Consider the following 24,380-nt stretch of genomic DNA (forward strand, 5'->3'; position numbering starts at 1 on the left):
AATACATATGTTTTGTTAATTAAACAAAGAATTAAATGTTTAAAAATCTCACAATACAAAATTCTACTAATATCAATAAATGCAAGAAGCTACAAACAGAAAATACATTTTTAAAAATGAACAAAACTAGGGCTGTGAAAAATAAAGTGATAAACAAAAAAGTGGGCTGATAAAATGGAAAAAATCAAGCAATAAATGACCAAATCAGTAATTAGAATCCAAACCTCAAGGTCTCAAAAGGCAAAACTATTATTCTTAAAATAGTATGCCATACAAAAAGATATCTAAACATGAAAGATGGAGCACTAAAGGGAACCAGAGAATGCAGCTGCACAGCAGTTAATGCCACAGCAAGGTGTCAGTGGCAGCGGGTGGCCTGAACAGGTGTCGGGTGTCTGCGTCCCTGTCACCAGAGGGCTGTAGATTAATTAAAGGTTCTGCCCCTGTAATTAAAGAACACAACAAAGGGAACCAAAAGGAAAGAAAACAAGGTAAATAAAGCATAAAGTGCTGTTGACTACGCTAATTCCGAACAGTTACAAAAAGCTTTTTCAAAAATCACCACTAGAGGGGGATATACCGCCAAATCCCAGCTGGATAAGAGGGCAAACGCAGGATCTTTATAAACATAAAAGATTTATGTATAACTAAGTTACTCTGTGAAGCAAGACTTCCATAGAACACAAAAAGGAATTGCCTGAGTCCCAATCCAGAAAGTCAGAAACAGAGCACAGGTTCAAAAATCCAGAAATTCACAAAAAAGGCACAAGGCACAGCACAACACAATAACTCCCCCAATGCAGAGTGCACTGACAGTGAACTGTCAAGAACTATGAGAGACCCTCCATATTTATAGGGTGGAGGGCAGTGATTGGCAGGTGATCCCACCTCTTGGGGAACCACCCACAAAACACAGGCATTGGCAACAAAACACAAGTACAGTACCATTACATACAGTAGATACAACAGCACACATAAAGACAAGAAGCATGACAGTGAACCCTGGCCAGTGTGGCTGACATATGACATAAAGGGAGCAAAGGCAAGGAAACAGGAGAAGATGACAAACACATATGGGTGAGGAAGCACAGAAGTGCTAGGTTGGTGTGGTGCCATCATTCTAGATGTTCCTGCACACATTTTGTGACATTGACTAGAAGGTGAACTTTGAATCACATAATTAACAAAAGGTATTGCCTGCTTTCTTTTTGCTTTTTCATTTCTTTTGCTGCACTGTGTGTGTGTGTGTACGGCCATATCTAGTTTGAAACGATCTAACAGCTGTTACTGTGTAGCATTCTGGATCCTTTACTGCAGTCCACAAAGGCTTATTTTGCCCATTTAATGCTGTGCCCTGAATTTTTACAAATAGCAACAGAATTAAACATTTCACAAGTTTTAAGGAGTTTTATTTAATTGGTTAGTGAAGACAATGGGAATGAATTTCTGGTTAAACTTTTTATTTAAAGATCAAACATGCTGAGCTTTTTGAAAAAAAAAACTGCATACATTAAAAAAATAAAAAAGAAAAGAAGAATTCACAATAATCCAAAAAGAACATCTTCTGTGTAATAAGCAGACGTGTAATGATAGTGTTCTTTTTCTTTTTCATGAAACTGCTTGATGCTCAATTCCGGTTTTCCGACAGCAGTGAGGGGGGGCTCACTTCGTTTCACGTGTCCTTCTCAGTGAATCGGGGCACAAAATGCGTCTGCAGTTCCAACGCAGAGGCTGATTGTTTTTCAGGCTCCATAATCGTCTTACATTTCTTTTGATCCTTGAGTAGGGTGGAGGTGACTTGAGGTAAGTGTTGCCGTTCCCAGTCTCCCTGAAAAACAATAGGCAGTTGCTTTCATTATTGGTCTTTCATGTATTGTGTCGTGTTACCATTCAAGTTCCTTCAGACATCAAAGACTCGTTATCTCCGTGTAATCAGCCCTTTTTTGTTTCAATTGCACCTTTATATTGTGCACCTCATCTCTGTTAGGAATGCATTAGACATCTGTGTGTTTTTCTTTTAGTCTTGTTTACATGTTTTATTCATTTTTTATTTTCTTTTTGAAACACTTCCCTCATTCTCCATGTTATGAATCAAAGAGTAGGTCTCATTCATTTTTTCATTTTCTAACCCACTTAATCCAGACCAGTGTCACAGAGGGGGTTGGAGCCGATCCCAGCTAGCACTGGGCAAAAACACTCCAACCACTCACTAAGGTGTCACCAGTTCACCCAACCTCCATGTCTTTGGACTGTGGGAGGAAACCCAAACAGACACAAGAAGAACACGCAGACTCCACACAGGGAGGACCCGAGGTGCGTACCCTGGTCTCCTTACTGCATGGCAGCATCGCTACCACTGTGCCACTGAGTAGGTGTTCTGACAACTGTAAATCAATTGAAAACATGAGGGGAAAGAGAGAAAGAACAGGGGCTGACAAGAAACATAGTCAAAACATGGGCAAGAGTCAGAAATCCAAAAGAAGCCATCAAAAAAACTCATTGGAGTGTAGTGGAGAGCAAAAATTGGTAAGATCTAGCATATGTTGTGATAAATATTTTATGGATTGTCTATAGCTATAAAATTGTCTTTATGCTTTTGTTTTAATTTTAATAATGTTTATTTATCAGATAAGACTTCTGCATGTAGTTAGCCTCTAGCTGAAATTCCAAAGCAGGAACTGGCTGTCCTGCTAGCCCCAGGGATATATTGGTGGCAAAGATGAAGGTACATGGCACTGACCGACAGCTGGATTTTCTTTTGGGTTGAGTTAAATTAAATTTTCCTGAGACAGAGCTGATGTAATATACCCCATTGGTTTAAGAGGTGTGTAAGAGGAACCTCTATAGGGCTGATACAGAGCTTTAGTCTCTCTCTATCTCTATCTCTGTCTCCTACTCCATGCAGTCCCCTTGCTGCTGTCTCTGCCAGAGGCCATGCTAGAGGAGGTTGGGAGCACACACTGATAAAGCCCACTACCACATGATGAACCACCTCAGGATCCCAATTAGGTTCCAGAGTGCAGCTGCGCAACGGGTGACACCTCAGCACCACACTGGTTCAAATGGAATAGAACAGTGAGAGGTTATTTACAGTGGCTGGAGTGCCAATCCTGCCACCAACCCCTGAATTTCCAACTTCCAGGGCTGGATGCAGATTAACGTCATACCTAGAATGCAATTGCAGGTTAAGAGAAGAAACCAAAATCAACTTACTAAGACAGAGAGCCACCTGGTAGTTAGCATGATGGACACATTTACTTATTTGGCTGACGCGTTTTTCCAAGGTGAGTTACAACATTTGTGATACAATTGGTCACATTTCTTTTGGTTTTCCAGTTAGAGCCCAGGCAGGTCATGTGACTTGCTTAGGGTCACACAGTGTCAGTAGTGAGATTTGAACCCACAACCTCAGGGTTTGAAATGCAAAGCCTTAATCACTACACCACACTGTGAACTTCCAGACACAAGGTGAACTGCTTATTATCAAGGTTCTCAACATTTTTACTCTACTTACTGTATACTTTGGGTGCAATTGGAAATCTTAAGTTACCCTTTGTATTCATAAATTAACTTTATTTTCTATGTGTTCAGGTACTCAATCTAATTGCTTTGGGTTACAGATGTTAAAGAAGCGGGAGGGGGGTGGGGGGGGGGGGTGGTTAAGGTAAGGACAATAGCAGTCAACCCTGTCAGTGTGGTAAGAATAAACATACAAGAGATGTAGAAGGGATTTGGGGCATTCTGCTAAAGTCTACGTAGTACATTGGAAACCAGAGTCACCTTAGAGTCACCATGACAAAACACACAGTGGGGAAAAAAACAAAGATCCTAACACCAGATATCTTTATGGTAGAAAGGTTAAGTAAGAAGAGGTGGAAGGCCTGGATGTTCAGAATTACATGTTGTCATCTTATGTTGGCAGGATGTAATGACTCAGTGTGTCACATGATGTCTGAGTCACATGAACAGCAACAGGCATAGTGACCCAAAATATTATGATAGCAATGAAGCAAACACTGTGACAAAATGGTGGTGACCATTATAATAATACTTTATATTTAAATAGCACTATTCATAGTGCTTCAGTGAGTGGGGTGCCGCTTCAGCCACTGCTAATGTGTAGAATCCACATGGATGATGAGCCGGCAGCCATTTTTGTGCCATTAAACTCACTACATATTAGCTGTTTTCTGGTGAAGTGGTGAGAGGCAGTTAGCTAACTAGAGACAGATAATGATGAGGGGGCCAGAATGACTAGGCCGTGGTGGGCAATTCACCCTGGACATCGGTATACACCATCCTCTTTACAAGGGTGCCCACGGATTTTTTTATGATTACAGAGAGTCAGGACCATACAATAAACAGAACACAAAATGGTGTGAACAGAACAACGATACAAAAAAAGCACAAAAAAAATGCACACAGTCTAGAAACGAAGGTAGTAAAGGACTGTGTCAGTATGTATGCTGTTCACACCTTGGAAGTTTTCACATTTTATTGTTATACATCATTGAATTACAGAGGGTTTCTTCCACTGACCAACAGATAAAGACTATTTAATGTCAAGTGGTCTAAATTAATTACAAACCTAAGAAACAAAGAAATATATCACATGTATTCTCCCCCCTCAAGTCAGTTGTGGTCCCCAGGGGGCTCTGCAGCTCCCCAAACTCCCGACACATAGGCTCGGACACAAGTTTGCTTTGTCTAAAGGCTTTATTGGTGCAAAACACTTTCCAAAGTAAGTGTTTGTCACACCACAACCTCACACTGCTTCTCTCACTCCCAGCAGCACTGTCATTTCATTTTCTTCTTCTCCGCTCCTCCCAGCAACCTTTGTCTTCCTTCACCCAACTCTGGCTCCCAGAATGAAGCGGAGCTGCTCCTTTTATCCCACACCCTGGAGTACTTCCAGGGATTTGAACTTGCAACTCAGAAGCACTTCAGGGAAAGGCCGAAGCCCCACAGAGTAAGGATTCCCAATCCCCACAACTCCCCCAGCTGACCCCACGGAACCCAGCAGCACTGCTCCCTGGGACTACAACATCCAGCATGCCCTCCAGGTATCCGTGTGGGAATCCTTAGCCTGGGTAGGCTGTCATCCTGTGTCTTGGTGGAGAAAACTGTCCTCTGCTGTCCTTTCGTTACAATGGCCTCTGGGCGCATAAGGATCCATGTTTGGTCCCGACCGTGATGCCCACCCATGTTAGGCCCTCCATCACACACTATTTAGTAAATGCACCTTTGGCAACCATGAGAGCCTTGAGTCTGTGTCGACAGGACTCCCTCTCTCTATCAGCTTTGCTTATCTCCACGTCTTAATGTTTCCTCATTCTTCTCTGCAGAACTGCTCAGCCCTGTCAAGTTACATGTTGCTTGTGAGTGATCAGCCTTTTTCAAGTCCAGCCACATATTCTCAGTTGAACTGAGATCTGGACTCCAACTTGGACACTACAGGACTTTAACATTGTTTTTAAGCCATTCTTGCGTAGCTTTGGCTCTCTGTTTGGGATTGTTGTCTTACTGGAAAACAAATCTGATCTCAAGGCGCAGGTTTCTTGCAGACTGCATCAGGTTTTCCTCCAGGATTTCTCTGTGTTTTGCTGCGTTCATTTTACCCTCACAAGCCTTCCAGGCCTGCTGCAGAGAAGCATCCCTACAGTGTGTCATAGGTGGCCTGCAGCATTGGGCAAATTTTCAATAAATAATTGGGCCCTCAGAAGTGCAGGCTTCAATCAGGCAAAGGTGTGCGTGAGTGCATTTCACTCCACGGTTAATTGAGGTGCTGGCTGATCGTGCCACATACACGTACGGAGGTGGGCAGATCAGTCAGGTGCTTCAATGGTGCCATGGAGGAAGTAGCTGTTTGAACCTGCGCCCAGCTTAGTATATGAAGAATCTGCTTAGGATAAATGGGGGAACAGATAAAAGGACAGCGAAGAGACAGAAAGAACAGGGACGGAGGTTAATGAAAGGAGAGACGAGGGTAGGAGAGCTGCTGCGAGCGAGAGAGAAGGCAGACAACAGTGAGGAGAGTCCCTTGGGGAGTGTGAGGCCAACACTCAGGGCTGCTGAGGGTCACCCCAGCTGAGCAGTTCAGAGAGCTGGAGTGACGCGTTGCTTGATGTAGCGGTTCACTGTGCAAGTCCAAAGAGAGGTAGCGGGTGCTGCAGGGGTAAGGGAAGGCTCGGGGTGGTGTCCTGTGGGGGACCCATGGTCTGCTGGGATGCAAGCCTGGCAGCGGGTGTCAGGGGCTCGGCATGGTGCCCTGCCAGGGCCACAGATGGCTGCAGGGACCCAAGCCTAGGAGCAGTGTGGTTCGGCATGGTGCCCTGCTGGGAGCCATGGGCGGCACAGAAGATAGGCTGAACTGTCGGTTAGGCATCTCCTCGGCTATGAGGCCCTGTTTAGGGGTAAGCCGAGGAGACGTCCATTTTAAAGGGATGCACTGGGGATTTCATATTTAAGAGACAATAGCTGCCTTTCAACCAATTTCGGTACTTTGATTTTATGCACCTACCCCTTGCTATATGTTGTGTCCTCATTTGCATGGCTCATCCTCAGTTATGGCTATCAATGATCCGGGATTAAGAGGCTCCCGGGTGAAACGAGTAGCCTCTACTATGCTTTGTGGTGTGGATGGTGTGTTTTTGATAATGCGCAGTGTAAACATGGCATTTAGTATAATGGTCAAAAAGGTCAATTTTGGTCTTATGAGCCCATTTAACCTTTTTCCAGCTTACTTAGAGTCTGTCCTTTAAAGCCGACTGGTGAAGCACTTAGGCAGCAGTTGTCGTCTGCATCAATCTTAGTCATTGCAGCTTCTAATTACTTCAGGGGTCTCTTGGTGGACTCCCTCACTGGTCTTTTTCAGTTTTTATGGACAGCCTGCTCTGCTGATTTCCTGCTGTGCCCTCCTCTTTCTATTCCTTAATGACTGATTGAACTGGAACTCCAAGGGAGTTCGGTGTTCAGTAACTTGATTATTTTTCTTGTCTCCATCCCTTGACTTTGGTTCTCAGTGTTGGTCCGGGGGTCCCACTGTGGCTGCAGGTTTTTGTTCCAACCAACTTCTGTTTTTATTTGGACTGCTAGAATGAAGTGATCTGTTATTACCCAGTTTCAGTGTTTTGGAGTCAATGTAAAAATGACAGAAATAAGTTTGGTAAATTTTTATTAAAATGTATTAAGCAGATATATGAATTATTTACTTTTTAAAAATATTTTTTTCCTGATTTTCATTGTTATTTTCCAGGTTTTCTGGTTATTTATCCATTACTGATTAGTGGGTCTGACGCTAAAGTAGTTGCAACCTTTCATCACTCAGTGTTGTTTTCCCAGGTGTCTGCTCTGCTTCTTTTTAATTGTCATTATTAGGAAACAATGAAAGAAGCAAACTACACAGAAAAAGGGCGAACATAATAAATAAACAAATGAGTTAAGCATTTAAAGATACTGAAAAAATAGAAATACTTCTAAATCTCACAATATATAAAATCCAACATCCATCTGTCTGTCTGTGTGTCTGTCTGTCTGTCTGTCTGTCTGTCTGTCCGCTTTTCACGAGAGAACTACTTAATGGATTTAGATCGGGTTTTTTTTCTAGAATTTGCTTGAACATTCCGGTTGATTTTGCGACTTCTCTCATCGCGTTAAGTATCATAGTTTGCTTGTGGGACCAATTTATTTGCATGAATCCGAGAGACACGCAGTGGGCCGAGGGTAGGGGGCAGGAGCCTACTCACTCACGCACCTGCTTTGGAGCATATCTTACCTCCACTGAGCTAGCGAACGAATGTACTACTTAACGGATTTAGATCTAGTTTTTTCTATAATTTGCTTGAACATTCCAGTTGATTTTGCGACGTCTCTCATCATGCTAAGAATCATAGATCGCTTGCAGGAGTGATATGCTTGTCGCTAATCCGAAACAGAGGCTGCGGGCCAAGGGGAGGGGGATGTGTGACGTCAGGAGTGGGGAGCCGGGCAGGGCCCTCCTCACTGTCTTTTTTCACTAATACGTGGGCTGAGCCACGGGACATGGCTAGTAAGTTAGAAATGTAAAAATCATAATGTTGTGCTTTTCTGTTTAATGTTTAATAAGAGATTAGAAAAAAGACCACCTAATTAAATGAGATCAATTATTAGCACTGATTGTGAATGTGGTTGGACCAAACACCTGCAACCATAGAGGGTCCCCAGGACTAAGTTTGACAGTCCCTTCCTTAGAGTGTTCTTTTGTCTTCATTGTGTAGGTTAGCCCACCACACTGACTCACCCCAAGTAGGCCCTTCCACGTAATATTTTAATACTTTTTTTTAGTGTTTATTTCAGCATTTCTTGCACCGAAGTGTGTGATTAACAGTTCTGTACATGTTGATTATGAAACTTTTAACTGGAGGGTCACCAAAACCGGAGTCAAATTCCTTGTAAACATGCATACTTGGTCAATAAATCTGATTCTGATATTGGCACATTTGTACTATAATCAAATGAAACCTCCGACTGGGCGACTGGAGATCTCCACTGAACTCATTCTGTGACTTCTGAAACCAATTGGACGCCCCCAGTGATGATTTAGGGATGTCATAGTTAGGCAGGCAGATACTTTGTGTTTTATACTATTTTTGGTATTAATATGGATAACTTTACAGATGTCAGTTTTCACTTTGAAGAGTCTTTTTCTGTTAATTAGTGTCAAAAAGTCAAATTAAATCCCTTGGGATTCACATTGTAGAACAAGAAAATGTGAAAACTTCCAAAAGCACTGTACTGTATGTAGGCAAGGGTAAAAATGATAAAAGGTTATTTCCACGCTGAAAATGAATGATGGTAAGAGATGCAGTGTTTGAGCTGTATGGCCTTCATCTGGTATGTCTTTTCAACATGGAGTCCAAAAATGAGACGGACTGTGCCTCAGGATTCCACAACTCAAATTTTAATTGGCGCCACCACATCGATTACTTTAATATAAACTCTTTGCAGCATGACAGACACCAGCCAAAAGTCAAGAATGAAACCAAACATACCAAAACTAAAACGCTGGCTGGAAATTACTGTCGGAAGAAGAAACAGGGTTGTCAAACTTCGATCCTGGAGGGCCGCGATGGCAGCAGGTTTTTCATTCCTGCCACTTTCTTCATTAGTAACCGGTTACTGCTACAGAAACACATTTATGTGCCTTCGTTTTTACTGACTTGCTTTTTAAGTTTGCAAATCCCTAATTGCTTCTTGTCCCCTTAACCAGTAGCCAAACAATCATGAGATAAAGAGTGAGCCAAAAGATGACCAGCTAACTCAAGGGTCTGGATCTCCGTTCCAATGGAGGCCACCATTTTCACTTCAGCAGTTTCTTAATTAGAAGCCATTTCTTGGTGTTAATGAAGCACGCTATTTAACTCCATGGCTTCTTGGTGCTCTCGGTGCAGCGCTTTTAGCATTTTCAGACTTGTTGATTTTCTTTCTATGAGAGCATTGTTAAAATGTTTGAATTTGGGCAGATCAGTACTCCTTAAATTTGAACTTTTTTTCTTTTTCAGATATATTATTAAAACAGATGTTGTGTGATGGATACCCAGCTGCAAAAGGGATCAAGTCAACAGGTCGTCTCATTACTGTTTAGCTGCTGGAAATAGTTGAGGGCTCTGAATTTTAAAAGGTAAGTCAACTAAAATTTGGGAACCCCTATCATACAACATTTTAGAAATAACTTCATGCATTGGTAGGTTTTAATTTTGATATCCCGAAAGCACAGGATGTCTTGGCTGTATGCTTCGGGTCTTTTTTATGCTGAGAGGTGAACCGTCTCCCTAGTCTGAGGTGGTGTGCACTCTGCAGCTCCTGGTTTTCTTCAAGCAGCTCTCTGTATTCGAAGGCATTCATCCTTCCCTTAATTCTGACCAGTCTCCCTTTCCCTAATGCTGAGAAGCACTGCCATAGCATGATACTACTACCACCCTGCTTCACTGTAGGTGTGGAATTGGGCAGATAATAATAATAATACATTACATTTATATAGCACTTTTCTCAGTACTCAAAGCGCTATCCACACTGAGAGGCACCAGGAAGCGAACCCACAATCTTCGACAGTCTCCTTACCGCAAAGCAGCAGCACTACCACTGCGCCACCAGTGAGGACAATAATGAGATAATGAGCAGTGCTTGATCTTCTACGGACATAGTGCTTTGAGTTCTGCCTAGACAGTTCAGTTTGTGTCTCGTCAGACCAGAGGATCTTTTTCTCAGGTACTCTGTGACCTTTGATTCCTACTTGGCAAATTATAAGTGGGAGTTAGCCACTGTATTATAAACTAGCCGATGCCCGCTGTAGCATACGGCGGTATAAGAATAGGAACGGAAAATGGTGAGAAAGGAATTTAGAAATCAAGAAGAAATAAATACTTCTTGAAAGATGCAGTTGTGCATAGGTGTTTTGGTGGAGAAGACAGATAATGAGTCGAAAGATCTAACTCTAGAAAAAGCCACGTACAACTGACCATGGCTGAAGACTGGTATCAGGTCTGTGCTCTGGTCTTTGGGTATCCGACAGTGCATGTAGAATTTCCGGCCAAGCAGGATTACATGAGAAAGTGATAAATAAATCAGGCTTTCCGAATTTACGTACTATGGCCATGGCATCCTGATAGTTTTGTTGCATTTATCTTGGACTTCCTGGAAATGTGGACGGTAATATGATCATTTTGCCTACACGTACGTTGCTATTTTCAGCGTTTGCTTGCAGTGCGTCTGATAGTCCTTTGTATTGTTCCACACGCAGAACTTGTTGATGTAATCTGAGATAGTTGAGACTCGCACCCTCTGTTTTAACATACGCATCTACGACGTACTGTTGGAATAGTTTGATGCTGGAGTGCAAAATACTAAATGTATTCCTCATTGCTAATCTGTATGCATAAAATTGGCATTGAGTAAGCCTTATTTGCTTGGCGGTTCCTTTATCGGAAACATGTTGTAAATCTTTGTGCCAGCCAATGTCTCAGTAAGGGAATAAAAGTGGGCAAACCATAATATTGCAATCAATATTGAGCGTGAAATCTGTTTACAGGAGTTGTCTATGGGATAGATGCAAATGTCCCTTTCGGCAGGCGGTTCGCCATTTTCTCTGAAGAAAATCACTGCAACATCAGTATGACATGTCGGGGCATTGTATCGTCGTAAATCCTGCCCAGGGTTTTCCTTGAAAAACATTTGTACAGATGCTGTTGGATTGGACTGAGCGATTTCATGCATGTGTTTGTATGATTTAGCGAAGGGGCTGATGGTGCTGAGCATGGAATCTAGCTGGAGAAGTAAATTTTCGCTGCATGCAGAGTTTACTTTAATTTGTAAGCGTACTTCAGTAGCTTGCGCTGTGTCAAAAACATACAACTGTCCATATCCTGGAGAGGTAGAAGTGGAACCGCAGGCAGCGTGGGGAAGGGTTTGGAAGAGGACGAATAGGAATTGAGAAATGCCGTGTCAGCAGCCTGTGGGCGGGACCGGTTTTGAAGTGGAAGCAGGACAAACCAGAAGAGAAATATATATAAGAGATGCCTGACCGATGGTGTGCTGCTGAGCTGGTTGTCCTTCCATCAGGTTCTCCCATCTCAGCAGAGGACTTCTGAAGCTCTGTTAGAGTGACCATTGGGTTCTTGATCATCTCACTGACCAAGGTTCTTACTTCTTGCCTGGTTACTCAATTTAACCGAATGTCCAACTCTAGGAAAAGACCCGGTGGTTCCAACCCTCTTCCATTTCATAATTTTTGAGTACACTGTGCTCCTGGGAACACTCAAAGCTTTAGAAATGCTTGGTTTTTCTCCTGACATGCAGTGTGAATTGTGGGACCTCCTATACACGGTGTGTGCCTTTCTAAATGATGTCCAATTGGCCACAGGTGGGCTCCAATCAGGTTCTAGACACATCTCAAGGAGAATGAAAGCAAACAGGAGGCACAATATGACCACAATATGGAGTGCCACCGCAAAGGGGGTCTGAATACTTATATGAAGGAGATATTCCAGTTTGTGATTTCTAATAAATTTGCAGACCTTTCTGAAAACATTTTCACTTTGTCTTCATGGATCGTTGAGTGTACATCGATGGGCAGAAGTGGCAAATTTATCCTTTTCAGATTAAATCCATAGCACAATAAAGTGTGCAGATAGTAAAGTGGTCTGAATGTTTTCTGAATCCACTGTAGGCCAGAATTGGAGTTTTACACTGCAGAGCTGTGAGACAGCACTTTGTATTTATAATTTTGTATGTCACGTTTTAGTTGAAGCCTCAACTGGAACAAAACCTCTACGAGAATTTAGTACTCGTAGGGCTGAAATTGGCAGCCATAATTCTAACTTTGTATCTGTGATGTTCAGTCTTCTTTCACCCTGGCAAAGTCTTAATATAATCACAAAGGTTTAATGTATAAATTAGCACACCTATAGAGGAGCGCTAGGAAAGTTGTATTAAAATTAATCAGTCTGATGTCAACTTCTCGACGGTCCTGAACCATCTTAAAAGTGTTCGTTCTATTTTTAGGCTTTATCCCCAAGGCATCTCCAGTGATTAGACACAACGCCAACAAACAGCAGATAATCTGTTCTGCCAGCATCGGCTGATGTGTACTGGAGATGAGACGTGTGCTGTCTTGGAGTCTCCTTGAACACTAAGATACAAGGGCAGGTGATCGTTTCCACAAAAGGTCCCATCCATCTCTATCCAATGTGAAAAATCTGATCAGAAAGGAGACGGTTACTGGCCCAGATGGTAGCCTTTGAGTGTATGTATGTCGAGTTCAAATTAGCTCATCACATCACAGCTGGGAAAAGGGATGATCAATGAGCACCAGTGAACGGGTTATTAGAGAATTGATAAATGTTTAAGAAAAAAAGGATTCCAAGAGTAAACCGCAATAAAGGTCCAAGAGAATTGAAGGGATGAATCAATATAATGGTTCAAATCAATGGCAAATTTAACAAAATCAATCACAGCAATGGAGAAATAATTACAGGTACCTTACAGCAAGCAACTGACCAAAATGGAGCAACAAATGACTATCACAACCCCCTTGTGCGCATAAGGTTAAGTGCGTTTCTGTTAAACATTTGTACTCTGGAAAGTTACACATGGATTATTTGCCATTCCTCAAGTGCAGTTTTAATAAGATTTAAGTGTGTGTGTGTTTTGGTTGATTCAGCTCTAGTGATGGGGTTTAGAGATTATCTCAACAGGAATGAACTTAGAGATGGCACTCCATGTCATCACAAGACACACCAACGAACAGCAGGACAGTTTAGAACGGAATGTGAATTTTTTTATAGTCATTTCTTGCCATCAAAAAATTGATGTCAACAGTATCAGTGGTTCCATTCATTTTTGCTTTGCGCCCTCCACCACCATAACTTATCATCTATGGGGGAAGATTGAAAGCTTTAGATTCGTCAAAAATTTTGATTGTTTTTCTATGGATCTTGATGTTTTAGGGTCCCCTGATATTGAAAACATCGATATCTCAATGATGTATGTGTGACCGTCTCTGTATCACAGCATCTTGAGGACGGCCTAGAGCTAAAATGGCTGGACTGAAAAATACCAAACTTGAAACTTAAGCTTGTTATGAGATAACGATGTGCTGTTTAGTTTTTGAGCCAAACCATTCAAGAGAAAAAGGCACTCAAAAGGATCCCTCAAATACCGTAATTCCGCAATCTATATATATAAAAGACTAAGTCACCTGACCATGGGGTACGCACGCATGCAAGACAGAGCCCCGCCCACCAACTCTAACCCTCCTCCCGCGTCATGGGATACGCACGACAGAGCCCTGCCCGCCAACTCTAACTCTCCTCCTGCGTCCACCCTCGCTCTCGAGGCATGAGCAGGCAGTGCGCATGGTGTACGCACGACAGAGCCTCGCACACCAACTCTAAGACCATGGGGTACGCACGACAGAGCCCTGTCTGCCAACTCTAACCCTCCTCCCGCGTCATGGGATATGCATGACAGAGCCCCACCCTCCAACTCTAACCCTCCTCCCACGTCCACCCTCACTCTCGAAGCATGCGCACTGCCTGCTCATGTGCCCGCCCCCAACGATTTCCGACAAATACTCCCCATCATTATGTGTGGCTCCCGAGCACTTACTGTCGCCAGTTGCATTAACAAGCAACCTTTGTGGCGTCACATGCATGTACTTACATTGACGACAAATCTGACGGCTCTTCCTCACAAACAAGATTTCGCAAAATGGGAAGTAACTTTCACCAGCGTTGACTCCATCGTCACAGACGATCCCGCAGATCAACTTTCATTCCCTGAAGAATTTCTTAGCAGTCTTACTCCCACTGGCATGCCATCCGCATAAACTCCAAATTAAAATTGGTTCAGTCGTCATGCTTCTCAGAAACCTCATGCCAGCAAGAAGTCTCTGTAATGGCACTAGACTGACTGTTACCAGCATTCACTGCAATGTACTAAAGTGTAAAACTATCGCAGCTCCTGCCTCACAAACTGTCCTTATTCCCTGGATTTCCCTGACCACATCATATTCAAATTTGCCTTTTACTTCTACACGCAGACAATTTCCTGTTAGATTGTCCTTTGCAATGACAATTAATAAGGCACAGGGACAAACTTTCAAAAAAATATGCCTGTATCTGCCAAAACCAGTTTTCAGTAACGGACAATTGTATGTTGCTCTCTCCACAGTTCCATCTTTTCATTCACTCACAGTCGTATCCTCAAACCCACCCCATTTGGACAACTGTGTCTTTCAGGAAGTGTTCACCCATCAATAAATAATTATGCAGCGTATACTACACCGCGGGTCGGCTAGTTAATTATAATTCTCTCATCAATTGCTACCATAATGACCTATTTTATGATCAGAAAGATCAGCATGAGAGCAGTAAATAATTACTGAAATGTTATAGAATAATTTGGGCAACTTGTTTCCTAGGGTGCAAAGCCTACTGACGCTCATGTCCGAATTTTTGTTCCAATGTGTTTCTGAATACATTTCATTTTGTAACCACTTATTGGTTTTGCATGGCTCTGTTTATGCAGTTGATAGATTAATGACGAGAGGTGTAAATCGTGTGAAGTCTTAACCACAGCAGTGGTTAAAAAAGTGAACGTCATCCTTTTCGATTTAACTGTGTTTGTAGATACTTAAAAACAACTTTTTCTACTACTTGTTATATTCTTTGGATCCCCTAGCTTTGACTTTGTTTTGTTTCTGGACTTTGATTCTCGTCTCTCTTTTTGGTCTAATGAGTGAATCTCCTTTCTGACTCTCAATCCCCTTGCCTCATCTTTTCGTCTCATGTTTTGGGACTTTTCTGATGTTTTTCTTAGTCCCCATCTCCTGATTCCTTAAATAAAGCCCATTTATGACTGCTCCTGTCCATGCAGCCTTTTGAATTGGAAAGTCGCTCTTACTGGTAACAGAAGACTTTCTAAAAATAAGAGTATTTTAGCAAGACTTGGTATATATTCAACCAGCCAAAAGTTTGATTACACTCAAAATCTTTCATTTTTTTTGATAGAAATTGATAGCTTTCCTTATCAAGATACCATTAAATTGATTTTAAGATACAGCCAAGATATTACTAGTGGTGCTAATGGCAATTATTGCTTGAAATGTTTTTCATGTACTGCATACATATGACTGCCAGAGCCGCCACCAGGGGGAGGCAACCATGAAACCTGTCAGGGGCCCCGAGATTACTGTGAATCATCATCTGATGGCACCAACTGGACGTCCGAGGTCGAAAAGTAATTGTTTCATTCTTGTAGGCGCGGGTATGGCTATCATATGCTATTTCAGTTTAAACTCAGTATTAGTATGAGTGCCACTGCAAAGCATTTTTAGTTCCGACAAATTAAATCCTCACCAGAGCCAGATATAACCCTGCTAAGAATTGCACTCATTGTTGTACCCACCGTCGAAGAGGTCCCTACAGCTGAACATCTCCAGGATACAAGGGGGGCCCAGCTAGTTCAAACATCAAGCTTTAAACTTGCAATAATATCTTTTGGGAATTACAAGAGAAGAAGAAATTGCAGAAATTGGTGGTACGTACACATACTATATGCAATATTATATAAATTTAATTATGGTTGCGCAAAATTTCAATGTGATTGACGTGAAGCATGAGTGTAGCATAGGCACGTCACTCGTTCAGCTTGGGGAAGTAAAATTATCACATTATGGATCCAGGGGGCCCAGATGCTCAGTCGTAATTGTCAGGGGCCCAAGATTTTCAGCAGCAGTTCCTTCACAGTTCTAATGGTAAACTCCCTTAGCTTATCCATTGTTTTAATGCTAATTGGTTATTAGACAAAACTTTGTAATTGCATTTGCACCTCTGAACACGGCTGCTCTGTTCCCGTAGCCTCTTTAGAGTTATATTTTTTCCTCAAAAAAATCTGGCTTGAAAAATGACATGAATAATAAAAATAATAATATGAACAGCACAGTGCACATGTGTGAGTGAGGTGAGCGTTACTTTCGGATTTCCAGAATCGCTTTCACTGTTCGTTTCATTGTCACTGCCTGGAGACTACTGTTGAGAGGCATTTCTTACGAGACATCATTATGATGCCACGAGAAGATGTGTCTACACTGTTGCCCGGGTAACGCTCAGGCCTGACGCTTATCTAAGACATGCCTGTAACGTAACACTTGGCACTTAATGCTGTTGGCACTTTTATAGTCTGAGTAAACCTCGGGTCTACGAGAGACATGTCTATACTGTTGCCCAAGTGACACTAACGCTTTTAGCGCTGTTTTTACAGCCCGACTGACACAAGGGTCTAATGCTAAGGAGGTTAAGTTGCAAGATACTAAATCTGTAACTCTATAAAGTGTGCAGGGACTGAGGGGCTCTGAATATTTCCTGAACCCACCATACACCATGGACTGGCAGCTAATGCCTCAAGGAAAGTTTTGCTCTAACTGGATTAAAAACAGATAGAGGTAATGGATGGATTGGTAGACATGGTTGTCTAAATCAAACAGACATCTCCCGATACTAAAGCACCCACCAGCCCTAAGGCATGTGAATTTTAACTCATTGTTTAACTCATGTTTTCTGTCCCCCTACAGCTCCCCGAATTTTCTCTTCTAAATTTACAAGCTACCATCGCAACCCTCGAGCTCGACAGAGTTTTAGCCCCACCTGGCATTCACTTTCAAAGCTTTGGACCCACCAACTACCAGCACACGTTTTGTCTCTACTTACTGGGAACCTGATGGCAGAAGACTGATTGCAGTGCATGGAGATGGGAGCTGTGTCATATAGCGCCCGCAGCACCTGTTTGCTGAAGGAGTCCCAAGAAATGGCCGCAAACTGCTCAGTGACTGAATCCCGAGGACAGTGACACGTCTCATCATCATGGAGCCTGAAAAAAAAAGCAGTCTGGTTACTTTAGATGCATAAAAGACTGCCCCAAAAATAATGGGTGTTATTTTGGTGTTTCACCACTAGAAGTCACTGGCGCATATGAAGCAAACGACTCGAAGATCTGAAAGTGGAAGCTAATTACAAAGAATGACCCATCAAGATTCGATTCGAATTGGAATCTCACTCCCCGTTTTAAACACAAACCTGTTTATGAAGGCAAAATACTTCTGCAGGTAGCCATTGTCCACAGCACTCTTGCACAGCTCTAACTCGGTGTGAGGGTAGTAGTGGACATAGTTAACGCACATCTCCTCCATGATGCCAAACCCTCCCTGTCAAAAGCAAAAAGATGTACAACACGATGAGTGGGAATTGGATTATAAACTGTTAGAAACGGTGGAACAAGAGAAACCTGACAATATCGGATACCCTGAATGCCAGCATGAGAGATCAGTGTGGTCTAGTACACGAACATTTAGGTTTTTATGAAAGGTGTGGAGTCCCCTAGGGGTCTGGGACCTCCTATTTATTTATTTATAAAGCACTTTAAAAACAACATCAAGGCTGACCAAAGTGCTGTACAATAAAACCCAACATATCAGACACACAATAACCAAAGGGTAAAAGAAACAGAAACACATAAAAGCTGAACAAATTCATAATAAAAAAAGTGCACAGATAGTCAACATATCACACTGGGTTGAAGGCCAGGGAGTAAAGTGTGTTTTTAAATAGGATTTAAAGACAGCAAGTGAAGGAGTCTGCCTAATGTGCAACAGCAAATTGTTCCAGAGTTTTGGAGCTGCAATTGAAAAAGCCCGATCACCTTGGAGGTTGCATCTTGTGTTAGGAACACATAAAAGCATCTGGTCTGCTGACCTGAAAGAGCGAGACGGTACATAAGGGTGCAGCAGCAGTTCAGACAGATAAAATGGGGCACAACCATTAAAGGATATAAAAACAAATACAAGGATCTTAAAATGGATTCGAAAACGAACTGGAAGCCAGTGAAGGGAAGCCAAAATCGGGGTAACATGCTCGTGCTTTCTTGTAAAAATCGAGCAGCAGCATTTTGCACCAGCTGTAGGCAAGCAATGGAGGCCTGGCTAATTCCAAAAAGAAGCGCATTGCAGTAATCAAGATGAGAGGATATAAAAAGCGCGTATCACTTTTTCAAAAATGCGTTTAGTATAAAACAGGCTTAATTTTTGACAGCTGGAACAAGTAAGATTTTACCACTGCGTTCACATGTCTATCAAGTTTTAAAGTAGAATCCATTTTCATACCTAAATTTGTGATCATGGATTTCTCATATTGAGCCGCAGTGGAAAGGTCGATGCAGGGGGTCCCATTGGTGCCATTGGGTCTAAACAGCATGACTTCTGTCCTTTTCTCATTAAAATTTAGAAAATTTAATGCCATCCAACTTGATGTCATTTGAATCCTCTGAAAATCTGAAAATTAAATATGTGAGGGTTCCCATAAAATCATATGTTGAAGACATATTTAGTGGTATAAATCACTAGGTTTATAAGGATATGTGCCTAAATACAGAAAGGCCATTGTAATCTGTCAATGACTGAAGTACACTTATGTGATAAAGTAAGTGCACCCCATGAAATGTCTTTTTCTTTTTTGACATATGTGGACATATCAAGATTGGATCTTCATTTAAGCAGTCTACAGTATATAAAGGTGATATAATATAACAAACACCTTGCCAAATTTACATTTCTTAGTCCATTGTACAAGTTAAATAATCACACAGTAAATGTTAAAATCACATGTGGAAAACATCAGTGTACCCCCATATTATACACTACCTGAAATTCGTAAAATTAGAATTGGATGCACCAGATCAGGTGCAAACATCATTAGAGAGGATCTTATCTGAACCTCTGATTTAATCCTCACAAATTTACTTTGATTCACTATTTGTGGCTGAAGTGTGTGTTTTCACCATGCCGAGATCAAAGGAGCTTGGTGACGCCTTCAGGAGAAGGTCATAAATGCTTATGAGTCTGGGAAGAGGTTTAAAAAAACATCTCCAAACATTTGGAAGTCAACCATTCCACTTTCTGGAACATCAATTATAACCAGAGAAGATTTCAGAAACTGCTAATTTGTCCAGGCAAGGCCTCCCCAGCATGTTCAGTCTCATATCAGAACGCACAATGCAGAAGGAAGTCTTTGAGAACCCCAGAATTTTATCCCTGGACCTACAGGTAAATGTTGCCACTGTTGATGTCAACGTCCAGGAGTCTACCATTAGAAAAAGGTCACACAAATTAGATCGACGTAGGAGGTGTGCCAGGAGGAAATCTTTGTTGTCCAGAAACAACATCAGGGCAAGACTAACATCTAAGGAACATCTAAGTAAAGATCAGGACTTCTGGAAAAATGCAGTCTGGGTGGATGAGGCAAAGATAGAGTTACTTGGCCATAGTAACAGAAGACATGTTTGTTGAAAACCAGAGACAGCACCGGCTATAAAGCATAGTGATGGAAATGTTCCAGGTTGGGCCACTCATCACCATTAAGAATTCATCATTGTACTAGAGGGTGCTTGAAAATGATGTCAGGCCGTCTTTTAGTAGATTGAAGCTCAACAGAAAGTGGACCTTACATCATGACAATGACCCTTAAACATACTAGCAGGTCCGCCAAAAAATGGCTGAAAAGAAAGAAATGGAGGGTTCTTGATTTGCTTAGTCAATAGCCGGATCTGAATCCAGTTGAGCTGCTGGGGGTGGTGGGGGTGGGGGGTGTGTGGGGGGGGGATTCACCCTTCAAACGTCACACAGCTGTTAAGTATTCTGCATGGAGGGCTGGGAAAAGGCAGTCGATGTCTGCTATTGTTAGACAGTTAGAGGAAATGCCACCTTGAGGGGGCAATACCAGCTATTAGATCTGAGGTGAGGGGGGCTTACTTTTTCAACAGATTTAAATTGTAACTCTGTTCATTTTTACTGAATAAATTATTGCAAAGTCACACTTTCCTTGTTGCTTTTCAATTACATTACCTTTATCTATAGATATTATTTAAATGAAAATCTAATCTTGATATGTCCACATTTCGTGGGGTGTATTTACTTTTTCACATGACTGTGATTAGATAGAGACAGGTTACCACATCACATCTGTCCACCCAGAGGCTCCTGTATTTTGTGCTAAAGTTGTCTCTTTAATACAATTAGACTACAGAAGATGCTCTGGCTAAACAATGGACACTGATAAATGACCAGCGTTGTCTATCGTAAGCATCATCTCTGAACAGGCCCTCATTGCAATGCTGATGTGGATGTGTATAAATAAATGAAGCCTTCCTTCCCTGAGGGCAGATCCTGTTTTGAAAGTCTTACGCATTGTGCTTAGTCACATGTGTCTGCATAATATGACATGTTAGTTACTCTTGAATTGTAAATGTAATGCCTTGTGGCACTTCTTAGCTGTACATGGCGTTGGAGGCTAACAGTTCACTACTCTGGTTAATCAAGTAAAACCTAAAGGCGGCGCGTCGTTGTCGGTTTGAATTCAGGCCTGAGCTTTTTAACATTTTCTGTTTAAACAATCTGTTCTTTTTCTAATTTGCTAAAGTCGTCATTCTAATGTATGCTCTTTTTACACAGTGAAAACCATGGAGAATTATGAATTACATAATGGACAGTATAGATTTATTCACATTAATACTCAGCCAGCTGGGTATGACCAGCACCTTAATGATTTCCTTACTGAGCTGCACTCATTTACATTTATAATGCATAAAATGTTCAGGAAAAAAAAAGGTTAAGGTTCGGTGCCAAACCTGGACCCAGACTGCTGTCACTGTCCTGCTCCACTGACAGACTGAGGAGATCGTTTCTCTCCCAATTCCACCCAGGGGGGTAAACGTTAACATTATACAAAGTTACTGTCTGTTATTCTTGCCTCGCACTCTCCAGCTTGCACTTTTTAACTTGCACTGTGTTTTTATCACTCTTTAATTAATATTGTTTTTACCAATATGCTGCTGCCGGAGTATATGAATTTCCCCTTGGGGATTCATAAAGTTATCTATCTATCTATCTATCTATCTATCTATCTATCTATCTATCTATCTATCTATCTATCTATCTATCTATCTATCTAATCAGCAACTGCTCCCAACCTTTAAGCACATTAATATTTTTCAATAAAGCAGAAATAGCTCAGGGACTAATTTCTAATAAAAAACAGCTTGTTTATGCATATTAAATTATTCCAGTTATTGAACAACTTTGTGTAACAGAAATAATGCCCACCCCAACCCAGGGGTTGCTATAATATTTGGGAAAACCAATACGCATGCTTTGGACTGTTTGGTTGCTGCCATTCCAACAGATGTGAATCACAAATAAAATGCATTCCTACAAATGATTGTGATGCTCCATCCGTGGGAATGACAAATGCAGTATATATGTCTCTGTTATATGCAAATTGCTTATGGTATTTGTAGAAGCAGTGTTAATGTTTATGATCCACCGTATATTGGAATGACAAATGCAATTCATATGTCTCTGTTATATGCTATTTGGTATTGCATTTGTAAAAGCAGAGTTAATGTTTGTGATGTACCATGTGATGGAATGACAAATGTAATGCCTGTGTCTCTGTTATATGCAATTTGGTATGGTATTCATAGAAGCAGTGTTAATGTTTGTGATGCACCATCTGTTGGAATGACAAAACAATGCATTTTTTGCTGCAATTGTTTGTGATGTACCATCTGTTGGAAGGATAGCAACATAGCAAACGTATGGCTGCGCAGATACTTATCCTTTTAATAAGTAAATAAAATCATAAGCTGTTTACTTTGGATTTTGCTTGTTTGCTGAATGCATTTTCACGAAATTCTGTGTGTGCATTGCCATTGGTCTCACTTAAAACATAGGCTATATGGCATAATAAGAAAAGGGGTTATGGGGGGAGGGGTGCAACTCAGAAAAGCAGCACCAATGCCAGGACTACAATGCCCATCAGGCAGCATGTGTGTGCTGAAAAGAGGATATCGTCATCAGCCTGCACAAAGTGCAGAAGGGAAGTACAGCATTTTCTTCTCAGTTTGCCTTTGCCTTGCAGCTCTTGTCTAAGAATACATCTTTTTATCTTATTGTCGCATGTCTTTAGCTATGTGGAATTTCCAAAAGAGAGGTTTTGTTTCATTTATTTAAACCCAGGCAACACTGGGTGTGGTACCAGTATGGTCCCAGTTTTCTTATTTAGGTCCTCAGAATGAAAAGTTTAAGGACCCCCTGTTCCAAACCCTTCTGGCTAACTAAGCCAAACATGGATTGTTACACATTATGTTGTAAGTGCCCAAGAAGAACAACAGGCATCCCGGCCGGGGTGGGTTCCTTACCTGGACATGAGGTCAAAATGGAATAACAGATGAGTATGCTGGCTAGAAGACGAAATGACTTCTTGCCTGGCCAGACTCATATAAACGATGAGCAGTTACCTCCCCCGTACAACAGGTGGCAGTGGTCCCTCCATGGCATCCCAGTTTGGACACCCACCAGAATACATGGCAAATAGAGTCCAGACGTGCAATTTAGTGCTGTTAGAGGTTACTGACGGGGAGGACCTCCCTGGTTTTCATACGACCCGGAAGTGCTTCCAAGAGGGCATGCTGTGGCACCGGAAGCATTCCTGGGTCCCACAGTAAAGGAGCCCACTGCCTTACATCAGGGAATCAAAGTTGGGAGACGGCGGGTGACACACTTGAAGGAAGGAAAGAGGAAGAAGTTGATTGTATTGTGACTGATCTTGGCTCGGGTGATTATTAGAAGGGTGCTTTGTTTAAATAAATATCATCTATTTAAAGCCAGAATTGTTTTAGACATTACTGGGTCTGCGGTTGGTGGCTCAGTCACGGTCCGTGGTGGTTACAGTGTATACAGTTGGGTTCAACCCCAGCACTCGTCACTCATTTTAGTTCTTCTAGCCCCATGCGTCAAACCAACACAAGTTTGCACAACTTACCACAGTTGCTTTTCCTCTGTCCATTGTGTTGTATTTACAAGTTGTTAAGATAGTATCTCCCTGGAAAAACATAAAAAATATATTTTAATGAAATGAACCATGGGTTGTAAATGAACATTTATTTCACAGGTCAATATACAAAGCTTGTACCAAAACTACGGTGTTTATTCATTTTACAGTTTCATTAAAATATGGCTAGGGAATTGTTTACTTCACTGTAATACCCCCATCATGGTCGACTGTTTTATTTTTTTTGCCACTGCTTTAGTAGTTTGAAGACCCCCAGCCATGTGTAAACAGCTAAGTTACCTCCTGCCATTTCCACACACAGCTTGTCTCCAATAAACTCCTAAATTTCTTTGCTATTTGCTTTTGGAAGGGGCATTGACCACGAACTGATTGATGGGGTCTGTGTCCCATCTACATCGGCCCGCACAAAGTCATGGCCAAAGCAGAAGGGAGGTGCAGCATTTTCTACTCAATTTGCCATTGTCTTACAGCGTTTGTCTTTTGGTTTTATTGTGGTACGTCCTTAGCCATGTGGAATTTCCAAAAGACAGTTAAAACTCCATTTATTTAAACCCAGGCAACACTGGGTATGGCAGCAGTATGGTCCCAGCTTTGTTATTTGGGTTCTCAGATTGAAACGTTTAAGGACCCCTGTTCCAGACCCTTCTGGCTAACTAAGCCGAACACAGATGGTTACACATTGTGTTGTATGTGCCTGAGAAGAAGGAACAGGCATCCCGGCTGGGGTGGAGGATAATTTCTTACCCAGAAGGAAGGCAAGAATGGAAGAACAGAGGAGTATGGGGGCTAGAAGAGGAAATGAGTGCTTGCCCGACCGGATTACTATAAATGATGGACCAGTGAAAGTCGGAACCCAGGAGCAGCTTGTACATCCCCCATACGACAGGTGGCAGTGGTCCTCCCATGGCATCCCAGTTTGGGCACCCGCAGGGATACATAGGAATT

At 41.9% G+C, this 24,380-nt stretch overlaps 1 protein-coding gene across 1 annotated transcript in view; it reads right to left on the bottom strand.

The window, feature by feature from the left end:
* Positions 1 to 1,583: 1,583 nt before the first annotated feature.
* dbh (dopamine beta-hydroxylase (dopamine beta-monooxygenase)) overlaps positions 1,584 to 24,380 on the bottom strand; it is a 63,200-nt gene continuing 40,403 nt past the window's right edge. Inside the window, exons 9-12 of the mRNA XM_028808933.2 lie at positions 23,406 to 23,465; positions 17,610 to 17,737; positions 17,244 to 17,403; positions 1,584 to 1,828 (exon numbers count right to left, since the gene is read on the bottom strand). Of these exons, the coding sequence (XP_028664766.2) occupies positions 1,673 to 1,828; positions 17,244 to 17,403; positions 17,610 to 17,737; positions 23,406 to 23,465 (504 nt within the window). The 3' untranslated portion in view covers positions 1,584 to 1,672. The remainder of the gene's footprint in view (positions 1,829 to 17,243; positions 17,404 to 17,609; positions 17,738 to 23,405; positions 23,466 to 24,380) is intronic.

This window comes from Erpetoichthys calabaricus, chromosome 9 (assembly GCF_900747795.2).
Source record: "Erpetoichthys calabaricus chromosome 9, fErpCal1.3, whole genome shotgun sequence".
Classification (NCBI taxonomy): Eukaryota; Metazoa; Chordata; class Cladistia; order Polypteriformes; family Polypteridae; genus Erpetoichthys; species Erpetoichthys calabaricus.